At 39.6% G+C, this 26685-nt stretch overlaps 2 protein-coding genes across 3 annotated transcripts; one reads left to right on the forward strand and one right to left on the reverse strand.

Annotated features, from left to right (window-relative positions):
- The first annotated feature begins 4732 nt into the window (after positions 1-4732).
- Positions 4733-9611, forward strand: LOC120108936 (neurogenic locus notch homolog protein 3-like). Its single transcript, XM_039122650.1, has 6 exons — positions 4733-5158; positions 6151-6300; positions 8554-8637; positions 8763-8888; positions 9021-9152; positions 9264-9611. The coding sequence occupies exons 1-6, from the start codon at positions 5044-5046 to the stop codon at positions 9335-9337; spliced, it is 681 nt and encodes a 226-aa protein (XP_038978578.1). The 5' UTR covers positions 4733-5043; the 3' UTR covers positions 9338-9611.
- A 15484-nt stretch (positions 9612-25095) lies between these two features.
- Positions 25096-26677, reverse strand: LOC120108938. Of its 2 annotated transcripts, XR_005510053.1 has the most exons (3): positions 26201-26677; positions 25710-25851; positions 25096-25602 (listed from the first exon to the last, which is right to left on the reverse strand). XR_005510053.1 is itself a non-coding variant. In XM_039122654.1 (2 exons), exons 1-2 carry the CDS (start codon positions 26367-26369, stop codon positions 25241-25243), a joined length of 531 nt encoding a protein of 176 aa, XP_038978582.1. In that variant the 5' UTR covers positions 26370-26677; the 3' UTR covers positions 25096-25240. The 2 variants fall into 2 exon arrangements, 1 of the variants encoding a protein (XP_038978582.1); XM_039122654.1 differs by lacking the exon at positions 25710-25851.
- Between the last annotated feature and the right edge of the window lie 8 nt (positions 26678-26685).

Genomic DNA, 26685 nt, shown 5'->3' on the forward strand with positions numbered 1-26685 from the left:
TATTAAGGATATAATAAGAATTACACATAATTTTTCAAGCAAAGTGGATGGTCAATCAAATATAAGCACTCTATAAATCTGTCACTTTTTCATGGTCAGCCAAATATACCAAAAATACTTTTTCAGGCATACTTTTTTTAAAAAATTATTTTGCAGGAATCATATTTCTATGGAAAAAATATTTTTCGCAACAAAACGAGTCCTAAGAGTCTTCTTTGGCTTGGAAATTAAATGCGTCTGCCAACTAACTTGCCATTATGGCCGATGGGGAAATGTACGTAAGGAGCGAAAAAACTGGCCCGCTTCGAGCTTAACAGCTTGTAGTATAATAAAGAATGGATCATGCTTTTGGAAATGTTTCAATCAAGCATTTGACAAAAAGAAATCGTAATGCATTAAGGGCTCGTTTGGTTCATGGGAAAAAAAGGAGGGAAAGTGTGGTCAACGGAAAAGTAATGAGATGCTTCTTGTTTGGTTGGAGTTTTCAAAGGAGAGAGATGAAAAAGTTGTATTCCCATGGGAATATGATTCCCACATTTCATGGAAAAGCCTTTCCCATGAGAAACATGGGAAAGTTTCTTTCCCATGAGGCGGGAATCACTCAATTTTTATTTTTTTCCAAAAAGGCCCTTCAGCATTAAAGAAACATTAAAGAGAAATTAAAAACCTAATTTTTCTTAAGGGTATAATAGAAATTATATATAACTTTTTCAGAAAAGTGGATGGTCAACCAAACATAAGCACTCCGAAAATCTGTCACTTTTCCATGGTCAACCAAACATGCCAAAAGTACTTTCCTAGGCATGCTCTTCCTAGGAATCTGCTTCCCAGGAATCATATTCCTAGGAGGGAAATGCTTTCCGCGAACCAAACGAGCCCTAAAGGAAAAGGGCACTCCTAACGTTACATTCTTTATATTGGTGTGTTTAATGTGGTTATGCTTAAGGGCATGAAATCCAAAGACAAGGAGCAGCTTGGTACTCCATTGCAACAAACTATTTGAGCGCAAACAAATTTATTCGTTGCAAATGGATGGAACAGACTTGTCGCAACTTTCATCATAGGAAGATTTTTTTTTCTTGGCACCAAGTATCGAAACACCAATTCCATCATGCCAAATGGAATGTAGGAGTGAATGGATGACTTTTTATAGACTGAGAGGACCCGAATCATGAGGAAGTCCAGCCTCAATGTGTTACTTCGGAGTTCTTTTCCTGTGGTGATTTATAGATTGATCACTTTTACAGAAATTGAGTCTCCTAAGAAGCCGACTAGAGGAGTGTTGACTTTTCGAAACTGTTCGGCAGGCAACCTCATTCTTTGGAAAGCATCATAGAATAACACGTCGACCGAGTTTCCATTATCCATAAGTATTCGTTTTACATCATACTTTACAACAGTAAGAGAAATAACTACAGTATCTTCATGAGCAGTCTGGACTCCCCCTAGGTTGGGGTCGGAGGAAGTGATGACATCTCTCATACGTTGTCTCTTCGGGGTAGTTTCGACCTTGTAGGGGGCTCGATTGCTTGAGACACTTGGGGCCTCGGGAGGTCTGCCAGCAATGGTGTTGATGATGCCTGCTATCGGATAGTTGTTGAACGACTTTGGGGGCAGCGGATCAGAGGCTGAGGTGGGCACTCCTCGGTCTCGCTAAGCACACATGTACCGCTCCAGCCACCTGCATCAGATGAGTGCCTCAATTTCATTCTTGAGCTGGATGCACTCCTCGGTGTCATGTCGTAGTTCTGGTGGAAGCAATAGTACTTATTCTATCTCTCTTGTCCGTCGGGCGCTTCATCCGTTGCAGGGGCACAAGTAGTTTCGACCCTCGATCTCCATAGGGATCTGAGTCCTCATAGCAGTGAGAGGGGTATACTTTTCAAACTTTCGAGGAGGGCTCCTGAACCTTCGTGGACTCCTTTCGTGCCGAGGTGAGAAACTTCTTGGCTGCCTTCGTTACTCGGTCCCCCTCTTTCCTCCTTGGGGAGGTCCTCCGCCAGCAGTCTCTCGACAGGAGGCCATGGCTTCCTCCGCATTGGCATACTTTTCATTCTATACTAACATTTCGGTGAAGTCGGTGGGGTAGCGCTTCTCCAAATAGAAGAGGAAGTGTGACGGCTGCAAGCTGCTCTTCATTGCTGACATCGCAACCGATTGATTTAGGTCGCAGACCTCTAGCATCACCGCATTGAAGCAGTTGACATAGTCTCTGAGGGACTCTTTCTCCCTCTGCTTGATATCGAGCAGCGCATCCGAACTGCGATGCCGTCTTCGGGTGGAGATGAAGTGTGTCCTGAAGAAACGGGCGAGCTGTTCGAAAGAGTAGATAGATTCGAGCCGAAGCTGAGAGAACCAGAATGAAGCTGCCTTGCGAAGAGTCGCAGTGAACGCCTTGTTATCGATGGTTCTATGCAACATCATGAAGGCCCTGAAGCTTTGCAGGTGATCTAGTGGATCCGAGGTGTCTCCGTACAACTCTACTTGGGGCATCTTGAACCAAGATGGGATCATTTCATTCATGATTTACCGGGAGAAGGGAGTTTCTGAGGAGAAGTTGAGATCATCGTTCGTCTTCAAAGCCTGTTCCCTGAGGGCCTAAATCTATTGGCCCATCTCCTCGATTCTTCTATTGAGGTCGGCGTCCCACTAGGGCGGGGGCTCCATGTGACGAGGAGGCGAGAGGTTCTCAATAGAGTCCTTGCCAAAATGGAGACTTGGGGTATGTCGTTTCTCATGCCGACGAGAATTGCTCCGTTGGGTGTGCCGACTCTGACGAGATCGTTCGGGGTCCCGACCCTGAGTGTGGTGGTTGACTAAGGGCATGTGGTGTGCCAGCGACCGAGAATGGTGGCTAAGCCGACTAGCTTTCAGTCGGATTGGTTTCGGCCGTGCTGTTGCTTGCTGCAAGCCCTGAACTACTGCAGGCAACACCTACACCTGCTGAATGAGCAGGTTGAACTACTCATTGTTCACTGGTGCAGTGAGGTGTTCCAGCAGAGAGTGTCCTAGACTATGTAGAGATCCATGCAAGGCCAGAGCATGGCGCTGCGAGGCATGCGACGTGCCGCAGGCTCCTTGTGACCTCATACTGGTGATTTCTCCCTTTACTTAGTATCTGTGTAGCTAGGTAGGCTGCTTGAGGCACTGGGCGCAAGTCTCTTTCGCGCATGGCCTGCAAGAAGTCCGCTCACGAGGGAGTTTCCGACAAGGAACCCTTCGATGCCTAAGTTAGAATAGAGAGTCAACAGCATGGAAAGAAGAGAATTTCAGTGGAGAGTGGCTATGGTATTGCATATTGCATGCTCTCGCGTGTGATTGCATACCGAGCTACCCTAAGCTGCCCCTTTATATAGGAGAGCCAGATTTGTTGTTATCTGGGTCGGCATGATGTACTCCAAATGCCAGGCAATAGCCAATAGCACGGCCTCGGCATAGGCGGCGTATGGTATTGCTGCGCACCGATTACAAAGCTGTTGTAACAACCAGTCACTCTCACGATGGCCGATGGTCAGGACTGTCAGTCTTTGTTGGCATGTGCCGATTGGTTCGTCGTTCGGAGGCGAAGCCGTTCACCTTAGCCGGTTAGCTCCTCAGATGGGGCCGAAATCGTCTAAGGTCGGCTTATGCCAAGGTTGCAGTAGGTCCGGTATTGTCCGAGGTCGAATGTCCAATATTTTCCCATTAATAATTTCATCATTTTACTAAAAAAAATAAATAGTAAATTGATAGCCGGTCCCTTCATTTAGTAGATATAACTTTGAATCCTTATTGACTGTACAGTAATACCCGTCCCAAGTTTCTTGGTAGCGAAATTTGGTTAGCTGATGGCTCAATTTGATCAACCGGTGGATAGATCCCTCGCTCACTTTCTTCTTCTACCTAGTAGTGGGACTGTAGATGAAGCTATTATATTTATGTTCTTGGATTGGGCTCTTTATTGATGTTTGGTTTTCTTTTTCTTTTTTTTTCTATATTCTTATTTTATTTCTTATAAAATATATGATTTTTTTATTATTTTACTCAAAAATTAATGGTAAATTGATAACCGGACTCTTCATAAACTGGATATAACGTTTAATTCTTGTTGACTATAACTTTAATAGCCATTCCAAGTTTCAAAACATTTTATATTCTCCCTCCTTAAGCACTCTTATCCTCTAATACAAATATAGTTACAAATAATCGTATATACAACATAAATATGTGCAGAGACAATATAATTATATCCAACAATAATACAACTATGTGCAAAAGATAGCACAAGCATATACAGTGTAAGTATAAATATCTTCGTATCTTGCATAAATATGTACGGGACTAAAAATTAAATGCTACTAGTTAGAACGCCGTGTTAAAATCTGGTGAAAAGAAGAGCCGGGAAATTAAGTTTTGCAAAAATTAATTATTGCAAAGCTACCGGAGAAAATATGTCATGCTTGTCATGGAGACAATTCCATAAATCCGATCCTGCTTCCAAACACACTCTATTCCCCACGAGAAGTGCCGGACGTCCGTGGTAATCGAGGATTGGTATGATACATGGAGGACAGGCCACGTATACCATCTCACAAAATCACCAAGCGAATGGGACTGGTGCAGTGAAACATTTCTCCCCTGCTATAAATAATGAATTAGATTCACCAAACTCGTGTGAACATAATCCGACTTAGATACGACGCAATCCATCGGAGCTTCCCACAGACCCGCTCCCCCCTCCCATATCGTGGCATGCATTACGGGCTACGGACCGAAGCCACTGCCGTGCTCTCCAAAGCTTCCAAGCCATTGAGGGGACCGTAAACTAAACTGGCAATATTTTGTCAAAGATTGCCCGTTTGCACGCTATGGTGACCAGATCTTGCTCGCACCCTCCGTTACTATTATTATATTACTTCATCCAAGATTACATATTCCTGCAGCTCCAAAACTCCAATAAATTCTCCCTCAAGCCACCGCCAACTCCCTTCCATCTCCGCTCTCTTTCTTTCCTACCCTTGCTCTGGTTAATATCCGATCTCAGAATAGCAAAGAGGATAAGAAATGGGATGGGTTAAAGTAGCACTTGTTTTGGTGGCACTCCAAGCCCCCACCTTTTTGTTGCCACAGAGAGCAGCTGCAGGAGACTTTCTTGCTCCTTTCCTATCCCCTGTTCTCAGTACTGCTCTCATCTCTCTGTCTGTCCTTTGTGCTTTTCTTCTTTTTTTTTTGGGGGGGGGGGGGGGGGGTTCTAATTGTATTGATTGTTGGTGATGTTTGTTACTTGGATTTAGTACTCTTTGCTTCAAACTATATGGATCACCCTTTGTTTGTTATATTTTGCTACAATTTGGATGTTTTGTTGTTCTACTCGTACGGGTTTTCCTCACAATTTCCATTGGGATAAACCTTATACTTCATCTTTTTGTTTTTAATTTTCTCGGTTTTTATCTATTTATAACTTGGGATTTTGGTAAGATGGTTCTTGTTCTGGCGTTTAGAAATTCTTTGCTTCATCAGTTGAGGAAAGTTGAATGGGTTTTCATTTTCTGTCAAAGTTTTTCTTAAGATTCTTTGTAGTTGTAATCCTTGATGATTTAATTTTGCTGACATGGGTGATACCGTTGTTCTTAAATAAGTTCATCTTAAAGTTTTTGAATTATCTGTAGAATTTGATTTTTAGTATACAGGGATACCTTCCAAGATTTCTCCAGGTAAAAATTTATGTTGTTGCACAAAACTGATTAGAATCCAATTCCCAGTCTTTTGATTCCTCTCTGCAGATTAAAGTTCAATTAGCCTATTTTTCCAATTTATAATTAGTAATTCTTTTGTTTATTTATGTTCCTCATGATTTCCTTCTCTCTTTAAGCTGTTTTTAAATGGGAGTTTATGTTGTTGCTTTTACAATATAGTTTTTTTTTGTCCCTCTAGAATCCAGTCTTGCAATTCCTCCCATCTAAAGAATCCCTTTCATTAGTCTCTCTTCTTCCCCAATCTTGAAGTTTCTTTGAACTTACTTATGTTAAAGTGGAGTTCACATGATCTAACTTTACTATTCTAAAATCTTTTCTTTGCTTTGTATGACTTGTCTCTATTATATATAGACTTCCAAGAAGTAGAGAGCTTCTAACATGTGCTCTTGTTTTGTTTGTATTGGTGATTTGCTAGATGCCACCTGTGCTAATGTGGATTGTGGGAAGGGGACCTGCAACGCATCATTCGACCATACCTTTGGGTTCGTCTGCGAGTGCAAACCGGGCTGGTCTCAGTTCCACATTGGTGACAGTTTCCGCTTCTCTCCCTGCGTCATCCCCAACTGTAACATCTCTCTCTCCTTCTCTCTCCAATTGGTAGACGCCATCATCATGGACTAATCCATGAAATATAGTAAGGACTTTAGAGTCACTTGTTAGGTGGGGCTCAAGCAAAAAGAGTTGATATTTGGGCAGAAAACAAAGTCAACATGGGTCTGACCATTATGATAATGGAGACAAGGCTTAATTTTTTTGTTAGAATTTGCTCTGGTTAAGTCAAAAACAAAGCCAGCAGGGGTAACCATAGATTCTTCTTCATTTGGGCAGAGTCTAAATTGGGTTCAGGTCGAGTCTAGACGAAAATGTCGCCCACCTGTATAGTGTGGTTGCAGAATGGTGCTTAATTAGCACTGCGAAGTTTGAAGTGCTGCTTCTAGACTTGATAAATATAGCATGGAAAATTCAAGGGTTAGTGACATAATGAGAAGTTGAATACTTAGCTAAACTTTGACAGCTCCACTGAATCAGCAGCTGGTTCCCATGCTAAATCATGGACCTGTTTGGATGCACATGTAATACTAAACTGAAATGTCCTATCTATAGTTCTGTATCTTGTGATCATCTTTCAATGGTTTATTTATTTATTTGGTCATTTAATTATTATTTTTCTCTAAATGTAGGAGGGGCTGAGGCTCCATTTATTGTTGTTGGATAAGGATGGGTATCGAACATAGATATCTTGTATCAGCACAAGATATCGTACCAACTATGTCAGTTGGCACCCTCCTATCTATGGTTTATTTCAGAATTGGTTTCCGGCTCTCTGCCAGAAGCCAAATCCAATTTACTAGAGTGCTTTCAATCATTAAAGTCGTTAGTATTTTCTCATCCAGCCTCCTCTTAGGTCCATGATTGATACCAATTTGACACTACAAAGTGAGGAAATAAGGAGTCAAAAGGAGTAGTAAAGTGAAGAGATGCATTTGCTTGCTAAATAGTCGGGTGTAAGCAATTGGTAAATTTCTTTTGACTGCATCAACTGGTTTATGGGCTCCTACTCATTATCAACTCATCATTTAATTGCATTTAGCTAAAATGTTTATGCTTTTTATGCATTCTTGATTTAGGTCCAATCAATTCATTTTTCCACAAGCTGACTTCTTTAGTCCCTGGGCTAATTCGATCAAAGAGTAACTCCCATTTGCCCTATAGGCATGAAATTCTAATATTCATTCCTATGAATTGTCAGTTCTTCAAGCAAAATATGCTATAGACAAGGTCCATAAAATCAGTATTGGGAACCGTACCTGTATGCTATCTGTCCGATATGTACCGTCTATATAATGTGACACATTTCCTCTACTAAGACAGCTCCCCACATTTTTTCACACTCGCAATCATAGGATTGCCTAAAACCTGGTGGTATGGGTCGGTATCGAGTGGAACTAGTCAGTTCCACTGTGTTCAGACCGGTTTGGACTAGTTCGGCCCGAGTGCCAAACCAAACCAGCAAAATCAACCCGATTCCGTAATAGTTTGATTCAGTTCACTGCAAACTGGGCAGTTAGGGTAAGTTTTGCATAACTTAGTTGTAGATAAACTATTTAACAGAATATTTTTGCGGCCTAAATTATATAATATTTCCCATTCCATATGATGGTTCAAAACTACTTTTCTCTTGAGCAAGTGGTCCGGAACTACTTCGACTTTGAAACAAGACAGAAGCGAACAATGAGACAATAGAGTTTAGCATCATTAATATTTAGAAGGAAATATTTCCTCAAGAAATATTTAGAAGCAGAAAGCATTTCTCTTTAATGGTTTTTTCCTTTTGCAAATTGTGTAATGCTTCGATTTTTCCTCAACTTTACAACCCTCCAAGCAATGTATTTAAGAAGAAAAATCTGTTCTTGGGAGATAGATGGAAGAGCTTGGATAGGCTTTGGAAGACAGATCATTGAGACAAACTCTTACATCTTATGGGAAGAGAATTATGCTACAAACTAATGATGGCAGAGACATCCCTTTCCTTATTAAGATTGAACAGAGGAACAATTTTCTCTTAGAACACTTCATCTTTGTCATCATATACCTGTTGGATATTCGTCCAATTAAGTAGAGTTTTGCTTTTGCTAGAAGACATTACTAATTGAAGCATCTGAGAGAGAGAGATAAATGTCTTGGTGATAAGGGGATAAAAATTTTCTGATGTACTACAATGCCTTCATGCATGTAAAAAGATTAAATAATTATTTTAGATTTCTGCTTGTAGCTTTTCTTTCTGTTTTTAATTCTGATTTATGGTTGCTGCTTCCAGGTAGCATCAATTACTCTTGCTACAACCATTCTGAAGCTCCAGCACCCTCACCGCCAACTCCCTCAAATTCCTCCATGTTTGACCGTAAGCATCACCGTCATCCTCTTCGTTTTCGTACTCTCTTGGAATCCAATCTTAGTATTAGTCCAACATCGAGTATAAAACAGTCATATTTTTATTTTTCTCTTTTCCCTTCTTGTTTCCAACAGCATGCTTCGGGTCCTATTGTGGAGGTGGCACGTGTGTAAAGACATCAAGTTTCGACCACAGATGTGAATGCAAGGAGGGTTTCAGCAACCTTCTCAACGAAACCAGATTCCCATGTTATAGAGACTGTAAGAACACCATCATCGATCATTGTCATAAAAGAGAACGATAAATTAAAAAAAACGAAAGAAATGGGAGGAACATTCAGCTTTACTTTATAACAGCCCTGTGTTCTTAAATAATGTGGGGGTTTCTTGCAGGTTCCCTTGGGGCAGATTGTGCAAATTTAGGGATCACATTGCCGAATGCTACCACCCCATCATCTCCACCTAGTCTATCCACCCCATCATCTCCACCTAGTCTATCCGACAATGGCAGTTCATTTGCTGGAGGTAAAAAATTGTGTAGTTAAGCTGATATGGTTTAATTTCTTAGTTGCTACACTAACAATTTAACTGAAGCGGCACATTAAATGGAACTTTTTTGATGTGTTTATTCAACAGATTCCTTTGCTCCAAACAACTTGCTATGGCTGTTGGTATTGATGATTTCTTTCAGCATGGTTCGAGCAACATAGATAAGAGTTTAGAGCATCAGAGATGAGATTCTTACGCTGATACATAGATAGTATACATGTGATGTTCATCTGCAGATGAGATTTACACCTTTTCGCTGTTTATTTTATTTACTTATTTAAGATTTTTTGTAAATAACAGCTACAATAAACCATACTTCGTCGAATTTGGATGCTTTCTGTTTCCTTGATCCAAATTCTCAGATAGGAACAATAATCTGTATTGGATATCTATAGTTAATAGAATATGGAGAATGCGTTGTAGCCTTTTAGTTGATATTCAAATTGTCTTCAGCGTCTGCGCAAAGTTGTGTACTTGCGTTAATCTTAACCAGGCAACAGTCCTTTTGTGAGGACCCGTGCGGGCATGTGCTTAGTCCCACATCGATTATTTGCTGGATAGATCTTGGGTACTTATACAGGATCAAGGAACCAAATAATAATTTCCGGCTAGCCATTTCGGATGAGGTCCTGGGTTGTTATAAATGGTAACAGAGCGGACCCGGCCATAACCTATGTGGACTAGGAGACACTGCAGCACGGATCTATTAAGGCTGATCACGGATTGATCGTGGTGCTTGTGATTAGATTTGAATGAATTTGAACCCTCAGCCTGACGAGGATGTCAGGGCTTGAACGAGGGGAGTATGTGAGGATCCATGCGGGCGTGTGTTTAGTCCCACATCGGTTATTTGCTGGGTAGATTTTGGGTAGTTATACAGGATCAAGGAACCCAAATAATAATTTTCGGCTAGCCATTTCGGGTGAGGTCCTGGGTTGTTATACCTTTTCTGTGCTTTCCTATTCTTTTCTGGTAGCAAAAAAAGCTTCATTTTTGAACCGAAGAAAAGAACCTAGAGACAAATCAGTATCATGAAGCTTAAACATATATCTTGAGTTCAAAAACTCTAATAATTCCTAAGGCCTTAATGATGATGCAAACAGCTGCTCCGGATGTTTTTATAAGTTAAAATGTCTCATTATAAGACTGCCTATACTTTATTTAAGCAAGGCAAGCCATCATACTTCTTGGGTTCTCTCTTATTCATAAAGGTTTTAAGTTCTTTTATCCATCCATGAGTAAGATTTATATCTCTTCTTGTCATTTTTTGATGAGACCATGTTTGCTTCTAAGAGCACCCCTCGACCCATCTCTTCATATTCCCGAGAGACATTGCGAGCTGGGATATGAATCTCCATCCATTTTTATCTCCATGCAGTCTATCAGACACACCACCCACCACCTCTCCAACACACAACCGAGTCCATGTCCCTCCTGTTCGTCTAAACCCGTCGAACCCAAACCTTGAATCTCAATCTAGAGAACTCACCTCTTGCAGCAGCAATCATCGAACCTCTATCACTTCTGAACTATGATGCCCGCTTGTACCCATTACATAGGCAAATTATACCCCACACTACGTGCACCATGTAGCCATACTCCATGCCAATCATCTCCCCTCCTTTTTGAGGGTTTCATTCATTATGCACTTGTCTCAATAATTGGCCCACAAGAAAGAGATAAGATGATTGGCATGGCACATAGCTACATTGGTGCATGCAGTTTAGAACTTAGAATTCAGCTAATCTCTGAGTATACTACCAGTAAGATGCACCATGTAAATTTGATCACTAATGAATAAAAGTATCTTTTCTCTAGATATTGTTCAAGTATTTCAAGTCGGACACCCTATTCTAAAGCAGCCAAATGCACCAAGTATCATAGGTCGGACTTCTCTCTCAAAGACCAGTGGCCTCCTAAAAAAGAGGACAACCCAGAAATGCCTGGGACCTCTGACCTATGAGCCCACAAGGCTAAAGAGCTAAATAAGGAGAGCCGAACTCTAGGTACTTCATGCAGACACCCCAGGATTAGCTAGGACTTTCGTTCTATAATCCCATGAGGCTAGGGAGCTAAACCTGGAGAGCCAAACTCTAGGTACTCCCACGGATACACCCCAGGAATAGTTGGGACATCCGTTCCATAAGCCTACGTGGCTGGAGAGCGAACCCGGTTAAAGAACTAGTTTGTCCCTTGGAGACAACCTAAAAATGACTAGGACCTTCGTTCAACTAACCAAAGAGTCGATGAAAAGACCTAGCAAAAAGCTAGGTTTGGATGGGAGGACACGTGCTCGGCTTGAGCATCAACTGTCTAAAAATCCAACTGATGTGCCGGTAAACCAACCTTGTCAGGTTGGGAGCTCCAAGTTAAATTTCATGCCGACAAAGGGGGGACAAAAAGGTCTAACCAACCAAGGATGCTTCAAGTTAAACTAGGGCTTGTAACCTCGGCTCGATTGTGCGAGACAAGAGACCTATGAATCGTTATGATTACTTCACCCTGATATATAATGGACGACCTAAAAGACTTAGTGAATAAACTATGCCAAGATTACCATCCGAGATACAAAATAAAATCCGAACAAGTACTCTGTGAGAAATTAAAGCTGTTTGCCTTTGAGGTAATAAGAAAAATTTTCATTTTATTTCATCCAAAATGATTTACAAAGGTCATTATCAAATAGAAAAAGAAGAGAACAAAAAATAAGCTTGCCATGCTGCCGAGCTAAAAAAGGAAACAATTTACTCTTCCACTTCTTCTTTGGAGGAAGAGACCACTTTGATTGTGGCTTTCCTACAAGGCAGGAACTTGGCTAAGGTCGACCTAAGGATGTAGTCTCCTAACCAGCCCCCTGTAGTCGTTGAAGCCTTGATTAAAAGAGTTCACGGTAGTGTCCATCAACTCATTGCAGAACTCCTCAAAGGTCCTGAGATCCTCGACTGCCCATTGGACCCTCTCCTCGACCCGACCAGCCTGCTCCCTAGCTTGGGTTGCCCTATATTTGGCTTGGCCAGTCTTTCTTCAGCTTGGACAGCCCCGCACTCCACCTCCATCAATTGACCTTTTAGCCATGCAATCACTTTCTTGGCATCTTTCTTCAACTCCTTAAGTCTCCTTTCTACCTCGGAGATGAGAAGCTCAGTAGCTTGAGCTCGAGCCTCGCAGTTTGGGTTTGGTCCTCAACATCCTCCTTCGACTATTTGGCGGCCACCCACTTCTTCTCCGCCTCGGCCTGCGCCTGCTCGGCCTATTGCAACTTGCGCTCGGCTATCCCTTCTTTGTGCTGGTAGTCCATGATGCAGTTGTTCATTACGTTGACTGTGTGGGCATGCTACAATTGAGCAAAAAGTCAGTACAAACAATGTAGCAAAACTGAAAAAAAAAATTGAAGTCCTAAGGTTCAGATTCTTTCCAGAATAGTTATTTTGTATGTTTCAGCCATCATTGCCTCGGGCCTTTGCTTCTTGAGAATCTTTTTATCTTCGGAGAGCATGATGTCCCAAATTAATTCAGTAGCTTTCTGAGAATCTTCTTGTCTTCAAGGAGTATGATGTCCCGAATTAATTCAGCAGCAACCTGGAGATTACAGATCCCTCGAGTCAGCGTGGCCTCGGGAATGGCCACTGGTATAACCTTAGAGGTGCTAGGAGGGACTATCTCTCGAGTAGCCTTCGAGGCAGGTGGGTAGGTAGAGATTGGAGCGAGGTGCTGCTCGAAGCTCTGCTTTGGAAGTGAATGGAGTCACTACCACCTTCTTCTTCCTCGATGGCCTAGCCTCGACTCACTGGGCTTCCTTTTGCTGAGGATGGCTTGGTAGAGAGCCTCCTGATCAAACCTCATCGCTGTAAAAATAGGTTTAAAGACCAAGAAAGTATACTTAAAAGAAAAACAAGCAAAAAAAAAAAGAAGAATTACCCTCCATAGTAGCTACGCTAAGACCAACATTAACCGAGGTTCTCTTAACTAGCAACTCAGCCAAAGGTAGAGCCTTCATCCTAGCTTATCACCTAAGAGCTTCCACCCTCAAGTTTCCTCAAGGTGAACTTTGACAAGTGTGTGTTGGATGGTGGAAGGAGGGGTGGCGCAAGCTTCGCCATTAGCCCTAATTCCAGATTGGTTATTGCAGAAGCGTGCCAGTTATTCACCTGTTCAATTTTCTGGACAAAGCTGAGGGCTGTTTGGGCTGGTCTTACCCCCCTGATTCAGGACATTTAGCATCTTGCTGGTGGTTGTTCAACCTTTGTGGCGAGACATGTTTACCGGAAGGCAAATGGAGCGGCGAATTAGATGGGCTCGTATGTGGCGGATCATTTGGGAGAGCTTCTCTAGTCTTGTGAGGCTCGTGTACTCATAGCATTTTGGGGACATTTTATTTTCTGATTTTCAGAGTGTATTCGTACCATATTTGTATAATACGCCGTCTAAGCCAAAAAAAAACAATAAGCAGCAACTTCCACCTTTACTCTTTCAGGTTCGGGAGCAAAGATTTAAACTTCAAATCAAAATTTTAATTATGAAAAATAAAGATATTGAAACAAAATCTGGAAAATAGAATCTATGAATATATTTTTCTTTGATAAGCTATGAATTTGTTCTTTTAATGGACAAATATTTACTAACAACATAACAACATATTTTTTTGCTTTCTTTAGTTTTACAATAATTGGTGATGTCTTTTTCCTAAAAAGTTGCCCCACCTCTCTCTCTCTCTCTCTCTCTCTCTCTCTCTCTCACACACACACACACACACATGCGCACGCGCGCACACGTTCAAATGCATACATACACAAGGAAGAAAAGTGGGCATAGCCCTAATATCTTACCTTCTTCTTGTCTTGAGAAAAATTACAATATAAAAACTAAAAAGAAAAAGTAAAACGAAACTTTTTACGTGTTTTAGGAAAAAAAGGAAAAAAAAAGAAAGAGAAAAATAAGAATTTTCTTACTATAATTATATTATTGTAAGAACCTTGTATATATTTAGTCTCACATTAGCTTTGCAATGAGTAATTCTAGGTACTTGTACAGAGCTAGAAAACTGAAATGGTACCTTTCAACTAGCCTTTCTGTATGAAATTTTCGGTTGTTAAAATTACAACTGCTAGCATTTTGCATATGCCTCTTAATAAAAAAAGGAGGGAGAGAGAATAAAGACTGTGGTGTTTCTCTCTATTTTTAAGAGCATGATGTCCAGCAGAGGCTTCACTTCTGTAGAGCCCTCCCAAAGCTTAAGAGTTTTTATTATACATAATTAGATCTTAAGAGTTATCTTAATATATAAAGATGATTATAGTGGACTTCATATATTCATAGAGACAAGTTTAACTAGTCAAACACCTATCATATAATTAAACATGATTGTTATTATTTTCTAACTTTATACAACTCATGGGATTTACATAATAAGGATTTGTTTGGGAAAATCATATTAGATTAATTTAATGGGATAAGCCGTTAGGAGGAGAGGAACAGAGGGGTCACATAGCCCAGTCCCCATGGCATTAGTAAAGGAGACCATGATAGATCTATAGGGAAAGGATGTGGTTCATCTTGCATGCAGACTATTCTCATCCTTACGAATATATGATTTAATGCTAGCTATAGAATAAACTTTCTGATTATTTTTTTAACAACTTTTGGTTCAATTTTCACAGTTGTCTAATTTAATTAACGAGCCTGATGTCAATTTGCTTGATGGTTTAGATCATTTTCAGCTAGCTAGTCATCTGCCATGTGTAACTAGCATAAGTCTATCATATGATCAAGTCAATAATAATAAATATACAAGTGGCATTCTAGATGAGAAGCCGTATGCTAAACGTAACAAGGTCAGAAGTCAAATTTAGCCCTTTTCAAAAGCTAAGTTTTTAGGGCACGCATGAGACTCGGAAAACAACCGCCGAGACCAAATGTATCTAAGAAGAGAAGCTTTTGGAAAAGACTACTCAAGGTCATTGTTGGATGAAGGCCATGAAATCCAAAGACGAGCATCTTGGTATTCCATTGCGGCAACCTATTTGAGCCCAAACAAATTTATTTGTTGCGAATGGATGGAACAGAGTTGTCGCAACTTTCTTCGTAGGAAGATTTTATTTTATTTTTCTTGGTACCAAGTATCGAAAGATGAATTCCATCATGCCAAATGGAATGTAGGAGAGAATGGATGACTTTTTATACATACATAAGCGTACTAGAACGGAATTCAATCCATAACAAGATTGAAATAGACATCAACGCATTGTTGAATGATTGATGCATGATTCTAGATGAAGACAATGTGAGGCCTTGCTCAATCATCAATCATTTTATAATATAAAGAAGTTTTGATGATTGGCAACTGGTCCTCTCCAATTCAATCTAAAATGGACTTTAGAATCCTGGTTCCATTTGGTTTGGCCAAATTCAAACCTGACCTAACTGAAAAGTTTCTGTTGGACCTGGGATCCACATTTAATCAAATAGTCCTTCCTCTTTTTTTCTCTAGAGGAAATCAACATTCCAGACTTCTAGATGCGTCCAATCTCTACATATATCTTTTGTTCAATTCATTTTATTTGGATTCCATCTGTACTTATTATCAAAAAATAAAAAAAGAGCATACCATCTGTACTTAAAAACCAATGCTCTCACCCAGTTCTCTGGAAGAAAACAAGACCACTTGTTCTAGTCATACGAATTGGAGAGAGAGAGAGAGAGAGAGAGAGAGAGAGAGAGAGAGAGAGAGAAAGAGAGAGAGAGATTGATTTAGCCATTGCTCTGGAGTCCTTACAAGGTAGGTGAAAGTGCAAACTCAAGTGTTTTCTTTGGTCTGGAAATTGAATGTGTCTGCCAACTAACTTGTCATCATGGCCGTAGGGGAAATGGACGTAAGGAGTGAAGAAACTGGCCGGCTTCCACATTGACAGCTTGTAATATAATAAAGATGGATCATGAAATGTTTCAATCAAGTGTTTGACAAAAAGAAATCGTAATGCATTAAAGGAAAAGGACACTCCTGATGTTAAATTTTTTTATATTGGTATGTTTAATGTGGTTATGTTTAAGGCCAATGCCGGGCAAAACCTTCCATTGAGGTTGAAAATCCTATTAAAATCATGAATTAGATCAATACAACCAACAAAATCATAAAAATACAAACTAGACTAGGTCTATATTATAAATACTTAGAAATAGCTTTAGAGTGGATGGGTCTGAATCCTATAATTTTGCTAGTTGTATTGGCCCAATCTATGTATTCAATAGAATTTTCAGTCCAAACGTCGAAATATATCCTAAATATTTTTTATCATCAAATCAACTGATGTAGATGAATGTTTTCTATAGTCTTATGTTTCATCTACCTAGAAAGAGGCTATGCTAGAAAAAAAAAAAAAAAAATTGTTGTATCAGTTCATTTCCATGTCAGTGAGCCAACTATGACCGTAATTTAATGTTCTTTGAAAGTAGGTCATTTAGTCCATGCTCGAGAATAGGTAAAATTCTTAATCTCCCGATCATTTTCAGTTTTTATAATAATTTACAAATAACTTTTGAGTCACGCTCCTAACTACAATAATGTCTAAGTGCTGATGTAAAGATATGCATAAATATATGTTTAGTCTAATATTGGTTGGGAGTTGGAAAGATCTTGAATACTTATATAAGGTGAAGAAATCTAAATACTGCCTTCTGATTGGCTTTTTTAGATAAGTTCCTAAATTGTTACAAATGATGTTAAAGTAGATCTAGTCGATAAAGTGTATATTAATTTGGCTCACCTTGTTTAGGGCTCCGCTGTTTGGGCTAAAAGATGATCATACTTTCGAACCTAATTTGATGGACCAGCTAGGATCCATGTAAACAAACCAAGCCCAGATGTTGGATGGTTATGGAGTATATGTAAAGTTGGATAATGATGGTGTGTCAACAAACACAGCTAGGCACACCTTAGAAAAGATATCTTCCCCAACATTATGGAAAAAGTCATTCCTATAGTGTTTAATTAAACTTTAAAGTAAAGATTAAGTTATACAAATACTTTTTTTTTTTTTGGTAGAGTATACAAATACTTGTTTTTTTTATACTAATTCTAACACTATTAAAATGATCTATATCTTGTTTGTTGGATAGGCTGGATCCGGTCCGTATAACTACGTTCTTTCCGTTAAATTACTGGAGGCGCATCTTAAAGCACCGAGCTGGCCCGCGCTGTATCGGACCATCAAGTAGTTAGATGAGTAATGGACCTAACCCAGACCCTTAGGCCCCGTTTTGGAACAAACATGAGATTAATATATATATATAATATATATATATATATATATAAGAGAGAGAGAGAGAGAGAGAGAGAGAGAGAGAGAGAGAGAGAGAGAGAGAGGATTAAGAAAAAGAACTTTGAACTTAAGAGGAGAAGAGAAGAAAAAACGTGGAATGCAAGGAAAAAAAAAAGGAAGAAGGGAGGAGAATTTTTTCTCTCTGAATTTCCATCTTGGCTCTAGAAAAAATAGAAATGCTCTAATCCCTCAAACTCTGATTCCGACTCTTCTTTAATATTCAAATCTCATTTCGATTCTGATTCCTTTTCCGAATTCAACCACAACCCCAAATATTTTGGAAATATGGCTATTCCAATTTCCATTCCAACCTATCTATTTGGTTTCATGTACCAAATGTACCCTAAATATATTAAACAGGTTTGCGGTACACAGTGCCGGCTCGAGCCTTAGGCGACCGAGGCGGTCGCCTAAGGCCCCCGGCTCATGGAAGGCCCCCTGCTCTGCCTGTGGACTCGTGAAGAGTCTTTTTTTTTTTTTTTGAGCTTTCACATCCGAAAGCTGGCAGTAGCAGGGTGACGGGGCGACGGCAGCCTGCTACAGTGCATCCGCAATCCCCATCTTCCCGACGAGGCGACGACTACACTGCTGCCTACTGTGACAGGCTACGGCTAGACGGGCATGGCTACAAGCCTATGACAGATGAGACAGGCAACCGGTCCTCCCCCTTCTCTCCGACTCCCCCCCTCTCCGGAAAGAATAACAGCCAAAATAAAGATCAAGAGGAGTGTTTTTTTTTTGCTAAACGGCAGTCGGCAGAACCTTCAAAGCAAAAAAAAAAAAAAAAAAACAGAGCGTACCTTCGGTTCTCCTCTCCGGCTCTCCCGATCTCCCCTCAGTGCTTCTTCCACTTCAGTTCTTCGGCCCTTTCCCTAGTTCCCTTCTTTGCCGGCAGCCGGGAGGCTTGCCCGTCAACGGCTTGAGGCTCGACCGCCCCTGCTTCGGACTCCGGAGTCCGGATCTCCTCTCCATCTCTGCTCGTCGTCCTCGGCTCCTCCGGGCTCTGGGCTCCGGCCTCCGTCCTCGGCTCCGGGCTCCGGCTCCTCCAGCTCCTCTGAGCTCCGGCTCCGGCCCCCGGCTCCTCTAAACTCTAGTCTCTAGGCTCTAGCTCCGAGCCTCCGACCTCCGGGCTCCGCTGCTTCGCGGCTCCGGCCTCGTCGCCTCGTCGCCTCGTCGGCTCCTCCCGTCCTCCGTTGGCATCCCTATTCCCAATCCCAAATCCCAAAGGGCAAAGGCCAAAATCAAATCCCAGGCCGCAGACCGCAGTGGTGAGTTTTAAATTTTTAATGTTGTATATTGACTAATCACTATTCACTAATTATTTCACATGGAAGTATTTGTTGGTTGTTGTTTTATTATCTAATAGTTCTATGAATCTGTGATCACCGAACAATTATATATAAATAGGATTTCTTTCATATGCCATATTGTTGTTATTGGCTTATTGCATTTAACGTTATACAATAATGAAAAAATCAAGAGAATATATGGCTAACTGATTAATTTTGGATCCAATTAATTTTGATTTATTCAAGTTAGAGACACTATAATTATTTTTTTTTGTCTAATTGTAGGTTGGTTGTGATTCGGCGGTTCGGCCTCTTCTCAGTTCTCTCCGTCAAGTTCGGCACTATTCGGCCTCTTCTCCCCGTCAAGTTCGGCACTACTTGTCGGGATCTGAGTTTGTTTTTTTTTGACACAATCAAATTTTATCATTTTCAACTTTTTTATATCTTTGTGGTGTTTTTTTAATTATTTTATTTGATAATATTATTTTTAGATTAAAATGTCTAATAGAAAATATGAATGTGGGTATGAAAAACTCAAAAAGAAAAGAAAAATTGATAAACTCATTCAATCTCAAAAAGGAGCTCTAGATAGATTTGTTGTCACAAACAAAGAAAAAACCATATCAAATTCAACTCAAGAATTAACAACAGAGCATGCACGCCGAAATAGAGTTAGAAAATGACATAAAAAGAACGAAACAAAATGAAATTGACAACCAAATTCATAGTAGTATTCAAACATCTACTGAAACAATATCTAGTGAAGAGCACAATGAAGAATCGGATGGAGATAGGATAAACAAGGAAAATATTGTGAAACTAGTTCTATTCTTACAAATTTATATGATCCTGCTCAATGGAAAAATATTGATACAAAGTTGAGAGACTTAATAGTAAAAAAAGGTCCAATTAGAGATTATGATATTCATTTTCCTAGAGATGAAAATAATAGACACTTTTTTATAATACATTACATTCGTAAGTTATCCAAATGGTGAAAAATATGATAGAAGGTGGTTAGTGTATTCGAAGAATTTGGATAGAGTATATTGTTTTTATTGTAAATTATTTTATTCAAAGCCTAGCACAAGTCAATTAGTCAATGAAGGAACTAAAGATTGGAAAAATTTAGGTATCAAGCTCAAAAGTCATGAAATAACTAATGAACATATCACTAGCATGAATAGGTGGATTGATTTAGAAGGGAGATTGCTAAAAAATAAGACAATTGATAAAAGTCTCCAAGAACAAATAAACCAAGAAAAAAATCATTGGAAAAAGTTCTATGAGAATTATTGCTGTCGTGAAAAATCTTTCAAAAAATAATTTAGCATTTCGAGGAAAGAACGAAAAGATCTATCAAAACAATAATGAAAATTTTTTAAGTCTTATTGAAATGATTGCAGAATTTGATCCAACAATGCAAGAACATGTTCGACGCATTCAACATGGTGAAATTCACAATCATTATTTAGGTCATAATATTCAAAATGAATTGATTCAAATATTAGCATCTAAAATTAAAGCTATAATAATTAAAAAAATTAAAGAAGCAAAATACTTTTCTGTAATACTTGATTGCACTCCTGATGCAAGCCATCAGGAACAAATGACCTTAATTTTAAGATGTGTAGATACTTCAACAAATCCAGTAAAAGTACAAGAATATTTTTTAGAATTTTAGAAGTAGATGATACCTCTGGAAAAGGTCTTTTTAATGAACTTATAAATATAATAGAAAACATAAACTGAAATTAATGATATAAGAGGATAAGGGTATGATAATGGGTCTAATATGAAAGGAAAACATCAAGGTGTACAAAAAAGATTATTAAATATAAATCCTAGAGCATTTTACACACCATGTGGATGTCATAACTTGAATTTAAGTATTATGTGATACTGCTAACTCATGTTCTAAAGCTATATCTTTTTTGGAGTGATACAACGGATTTATACCTTATTTTCTTCTTCTACAAAACGATGAAAAATTTTACAAAATAATATATCCACATTGACTCTTAAACCCTTGTCACAGACACGTTGGAAAAGTCGTATTGAAAGTGTCAAAGCAATTAAAAACCAAGCTCCTAAAATAAGAGATGATTTAATTCAATTAGCAGAAACTAGTGAAGATCCTAAAATAAAGAGTGAAGCCACATGCTTAGCTACATATGAGATTGAAAATTTTGAATTCTTATTAGGCATGAATATTTGGTATGATATATTGTTTGCTGTTAACTCAGTTAATAAGACTTTACAATCTGAAGACATGCATATTGATGTGGCTATAGATCAATTAAAAGGTCTTCTTTCTTATTTGAAAAGTTATAGGAAAAATGGATTCATGAATGCTTTGAATTCATCTAAAGAAATTGCAAATGAAATGAAAATAGAACCTACATTTCGTGAAAAATGTATGATCCGTAGAAAAAAACATTTTGATGAAAATAGTGTTGATGAGACAGCAAGATCAGCTGAAGAATCTTTTAGAATTGATTACTTTTTATATATAGTAGATCAAGCTATTTCTTCAATACAAAATAGGTTTGAACAATTTACCATATATGAAAATATTTTTGGTTTTTGTTTAATTTTAGAAAGTTAAAATCTTTGAATGAAGATTATTTAAAAAAGTGTTGTCTTAATCTTGAAAACTTTTTAAAGCATGGTGAATATTCTGATATTGATGGTCTGATTTGTTTTCAGAGTTAAAAGTTTTTAAAAGAAGTTTTACAAATAGAAACTAGTACCCCTATTGTACTTTAAGTTTTATAAAAAAATAGATTCTTTTCCAAATGCATGCATTGCTTACAGAATATTGTTAACAATACCTGTAACAGTTGCTTCTGCTGAAAGAAGTTTTTCAAAATTAAAGTTGATAAAATCTTATTTGCGGTCAAGTATGTCACAAGAAAGATTAAATGGATTAGCTATATTATCGATTGAAATAGTATTTTAATGGATCTTGGAGTATAAAATTTGATTAGTAATTTTGCATCTCAAAAAGCTAGACGAGTTATTTTTATTTAAAGTATTTTATACTTATTAAAAAATTCATCATTTAAAAAAAAGGCCTCTTTTTGTGAGTTCGCCTTAGGCCCCAAATGTTTTGGACCGCCCCTAGCTGGTACATGTCAGCATATCAAACCCAATCCATCAAATCTATATCCTTTCATGTGATAAAAAAATGTGCATCATATCTCCCAAACAACTTGTAAGAATCCAAAACTCATGAAATAACATCTAATTCAAGAATTTCCTTGTTTGATTTAATCACAGCCATATATCCCCTGTGTTGTGGTTCAAATCTGGCCCGAGGGTGAGCCGAGGGGGCCGCCGATGCTGGAAAGGAAAGACGGGAGCCATCTCCTGCACGACGGTCATGGACTGCACAAAGCCTCACGGTATTTCCGGTGGAGGGCTTTCCGGCGATCAAGTTCGAGTGGATAGATTTGATCCAGCCAAAAATTCCTTAGAAATTACCTGACCGAGCTATTTATAGCCTCAGTGGAAGAGGCCCAGGTGGCGGAGGTACTGTCAAAACTCTCATCATGGAGGGGGGCGTGGCTCTGAGCCGGATGGCGGCGGCCGCTCAGGCGGCCAGGGACGTGCGATACAGCCCGTTTCTTGAGAACAGTAGGGTATTGGACAGCCACAGCAGGGTATGGCCCGGAAGTAGTTAAGATTTCGTCTGACTGTTGTTGGTCGGTTATCGGAGACGTGGACACGGTAATGTGGGTGATAGTACGGCCCACGTAGGTGGGCGTAGGCTCGCATATGGGTGTGGTCATTGGCAAGGCCGAGTCGTGAAGTAGTCGCGTCATGCGTTTGACAATGTCGGTTTGGCGGGTGTTGAAAGTAACTCGACTTCCTGGATTCCAAGATATGCTCGGAGGAGCGTCCCGAGCTCGAGGATCGGAGCGTATCGCTAGGGCCAGTGTCTTGAACTTGGTCGGGACGGGTCGGCGATTGTCTGGAGGTACCCCGAGCTTAGTCGGGGGGAGTCGGCGAATATCTGAAGGTGGTGGAGCTTTCGGCGGAGTTCCGAGGACAAGCTGACTGTGGGCCGAAATGAAAATTCAGTCGTCCGTCATTGGTGTTTACTGGGCCAAAACTGGGTGGCCTTTTAGTTGTGAGCTGGACAATCCATTTTTCCCTCTATCATCCTGGAATCAGTTCGAAGCATTGACTGGATGATAAATTGTTTTAAACATAAGTTCATTTCATCATCAACCATTTTTGATAAATTTATCGTACAAAAACAAATGGTCAAATCCAGGAAATTTCAGGAACAATCGTTCCACAACATGGACAATCATAATGGGCAGCCAGCCATGGATGGAGGCACTCAGAGTGGCACTTGTGGGAGCAGGGCATCAACCAAGAGTGGTAAATGGGAACCAATTGAGCTCACCTCTCTCGGGCTTTGTATTCTGATTGGATGCCTCTGGCTGCCTCGAGCGCTCTCTTCCAATAAACACACGCCTCCTCCATCTGTGGCCATTAACAAAGTAGCATGGTATTAGCTTTGATAAGCGGTTTCAATGAAGAATGCGAGGTATTCCATGTATAAGAAGTTCAAAAACACAAGAGTGCAGCTTTGCTGGATTAATTTGGTTTGAAAAGTCTGTCGATCTTTATATAATTTTTTAATAATTTCAAAAAGAAAAGAAAATTTTCTTCCTTATTCTTTGTGTTATTGTAATTTAACAATGAGTCCCTCTTTTTTTTTTTTTTGGTCAAGCAAAATGGTGGAAGATCCCCTGCTTGATTATATTTTATTCATTTATTCCTTCTTAGTCGCTTGCACTAATGCATCTTTGCTCATTTTGCTCATGCATGACCATCAAAACATGTGCCAAGTAAGCTTTGAGATGCATGATCGCGCATGATCATATATTTTCAAGGCGTGATCGAGCGATCACCAGCGCAGGAAAGACCCACATGGTGTTTTACATGAAAGAGCTAACCTGATCCTATAATTAACCAACCAGAAGAAATTTAGATAATTGGTCTTTAAAAAAAAATATGACAGTTCTTAGAGCAAAAATATCAAAGCAACTCTTTTATACATGCTCAACCTAAATCTGTTGCTATGAGATAATAAAAATTTCTAAAAACCTTATAAAATCTCAAAAAGAGCCTATCATATGACCTCAGAAATTGGAACTCCCCCTCCTCTTCACTCTTTCTCCATTTCATGTGCCCTGGTTCTTGTGATATATGGTACCAATCATATTACCTAATTTAAGGCCAAGTCAAACATGCACTCCATGAAGTGTCTTCTTACCACCTATTGATTCCATTAAGCATATGCATCAACTTGAGCCTTGTGGATCAACTTTCTACCTTCTGCTGCCTTTGCTTCTTTTCATCAGACTAGGGTGAAAAGCACCTTACCATGTAAGTGATCATCTCTCATCAGTATCCCCATATGAAAAAGGAAGCAAGCAACCTCTAGGGAAAAGCATCACTATTGGAGGGATGACGACATCATGGCACACCTAGGACTCCTCTTCACGATCCACTGCTTCGAGATCCAGATTCTGAGAGTAGTGATCGAGAGCCTGATTCTGACGTGTGGATGTTCTCTTTGTCTTTTATCCTTCTTTTGTTTTCGTAATTACTCTGGTTTTGCTGTCTTGCTTTTTTTCATCAGCCTTGGGCGAAAATCAACTTACCATGTAAGTGATCATCTCTCATCAGTGTCCCCATATCAAAAGGAAGCAAGCAACCTTTAGGGAAAAGCATCACCATTGGAGGGATAGAGACATCGTGGGACACCTAGGACTCCTCTTCATGATCTACTGCTTCACTATAGTTTTTATTACCCGAGAATCCCATCTCTATATCTCCTTAAGGTCAATTTTGACGATAGCATCTTTAGAAGCTAAGATAGAGGAGGTGCAGCTTCTATAATTAGAGACAGTTATTTGATATTACTATTCTTGCAACTGAGTTGAAAGGAGTACAAAAGGTACCAGGTAGCTGTTATTGTGCTAAGGCAGACCATATTCTCCTAGAAGGTGACTCTAGAATCATAATTGGATAATTGGAAGCAATGGATGAGCATCCTTCAATGTTGGATATTTAGAAACTGTCCAAGACCTACACTATCTTTCAGCATGTGTATAGAAAAACCAATAAAACGGCAGATTGGGTGGCATCTTATATTACTGATTATTTAGATAGCATGTTGCAGCATAACTTGACTAATATTCCCTTTCAGTTTCATGATATTTTATTTTCAAACTCCATTGGATGTATGCATAGCCATCATGGGGCAATCATCAGGGAATACAAAATGTGGCATCCCATGCAAATGTGCGTCTTGAACCTTCATTGGACCTTCAGCTATGTCACTATTTATATTTATACTTATTTTCCAATACCCTTAATATATGCTTGAAGGAATCAAAACTCGTAAAATATACAACACCAAGAAAGCAAAAGAATATCAAGTCATAAGACTGGATGCAGCTTCTCTCATCCCAACATTCCATCGGGGAAGGAAGTCGGGTATGCAACACCATGTGATTGCCAAGCAAACCTCAATTTGTTGCTCGATAATACAAATCAAACAATTAAACTCTCCTGCTGCGGGGATCTTCTTCGAATTGTATTGACACAAGGTTATTCCCCTTTTGCTTCTTTCCCTGTTATGAATGGATAATGCTAAAAACTGTTGATGAGAAGCACCAAAAGAAAGCTTTCCACGACTTAAAATAGGTCTTTGCTTATCCTCTTTCAACAACAGATGCACCCCCCAGAATTTTGATTCCATTAGAGCATGAGGCTCTACTTCCAACTGTGATGTAACTGTAACAAAACAAATTTATGTCATATGTGTAGACCATAAATAGTGCAAGAGCTATCAAATATGAAGTCCATTCAACTTGATAAAGATGTGTCAGCAATCACTCAACTCTCAACTTGACATCAATTCAGTAACAGAGGACCATTCAGAAAACCTAAGGCAAGCAAGCCGGCAGGCGAACCTTCAATGTTGGCCTCATAGTTTGATTTTGTACAACCATGCGGTAATGATCCAAGATCCAACAGGCAAGGCTTCAAAAAAGAATAGATAGTATGATCAGCACAGAAAATCTCCACCGGGACACCATGCAACCAACCATGCATCAAAACAACCTAATTTATGTGTTAATTTGATAAAAAAGGAGGCATGCACTGTGTCCTAGTGCATGAGGCTTCTTCCATTACAAAATTTGAAGAGGATCAAGTAAAAAATTATTTTCATATTTTAAATCCATGACATGCAAGTTATAATAGTGTAACCTTAAAGCCTGCTCTCCCATTACTAATGCACTAATTGAACAATCCTAAATTTCTAACCATCATTCAAAGATAGTAGTTCTTTATTCATGCTGAGTCCTGGAAGGACGTATGACAGGCCTACCTTCCTGGAAGACAGAGGATGTACAATCTTTGTTTTTAGGATGGGAAGCTAAAAGCTGGTTCATTGGGTGCTGGAAACTAGCAGGGACCCACCATAAGCCTATGATGGGCCCAACTTTACATGAGATGCTGACAACCAGAGTATTTCTACGGATCGCCAGCACGTTCATGACCGTTTCGTCCACATGACCCTCTCGTCCATTCAGTAATCCATAAAACAATGCTTCCCCTGCCCATTCCTTCAATAACTCCAGGACAAGATACGGCTGGCTGGCAATTCTCTACAAAGAAATATAGGAATTATGATAATAGAAATCATTGGATCAATCTCACGCTTGCGTGCAAGTGGCTTGCCAGGGAAATCTCTTCATATTTTTCTCTCCTTTTCCTGCAGGCCTGCTCCTAATAAACAAACAAGAGCCCCAGATCACCCCACTGTGACTGAAAAAAAGAAGGAAAAAAGAGTCAAATGGATGGAAGAAAGAA

The sequence above is a fragment of the Phoenix dactylifera genome, unplaced genomic scaffold (assembly GCF_009389715.1).
Source record: "Phoenix dactylifera cultivar Barhee BC4 unplaced genomic scaffold, palm_55x_up_171113_PBpolish2nd_filt_p 001650F, whole genome shotgun sequence".
In the NCBI taxonomy this organism is placed as follows: Eukaryota; Viridiplantae; Streptophyta; class Magnoliopsida; order Arecales; family Arecaceae; genus Phoenix; species Phoenix dactylifera.

What these genes read in the sequence shown, in the direction of transcription:
- LOC120108936 (XM_039122650.1), top strand. Translation starts at nt 5,044, where the DNA reads ATGGGATGGGTTAAAGTAGCACTTGTTTTGGTGGCACTCCAAGCCCCC. An exon ending in TTTCCTATCCCCTGTTCTCA is followed by an intron (nt 5,159 to 6,150) that starts GTACTGCTCTCA and finishes GTGATTTGCTAG; the next exon opens with ATGCCACCTGTGCTAATGTG. An exon ending in TGGCAGTTCATTTGCTGGAG is followed by an intron (nt 9,153 to 9,263) that starts GTAAAAAATTGT and finishes TTTATTCAACAG; the next exon opens with ATTCCTTTGCTCCAAACAAC.
- LOC120108938 (XM_039122654.1), bottom strand. Translation starts at nt 26,369, where the DNA reads ATGAACGTGCTGGCGATCCGTAGAAATACTCTGGTTGTCAGCATCTCA. An exon ending in ATCCTCTGTCTTCCAGGAAG is followed by an intron (nt 25,603 to 26,200) that starts GTAGGCCTGTCA and finishes GTTTTGTTACAG; the next exon opens with TTACATCACAGTTGGAAGTA.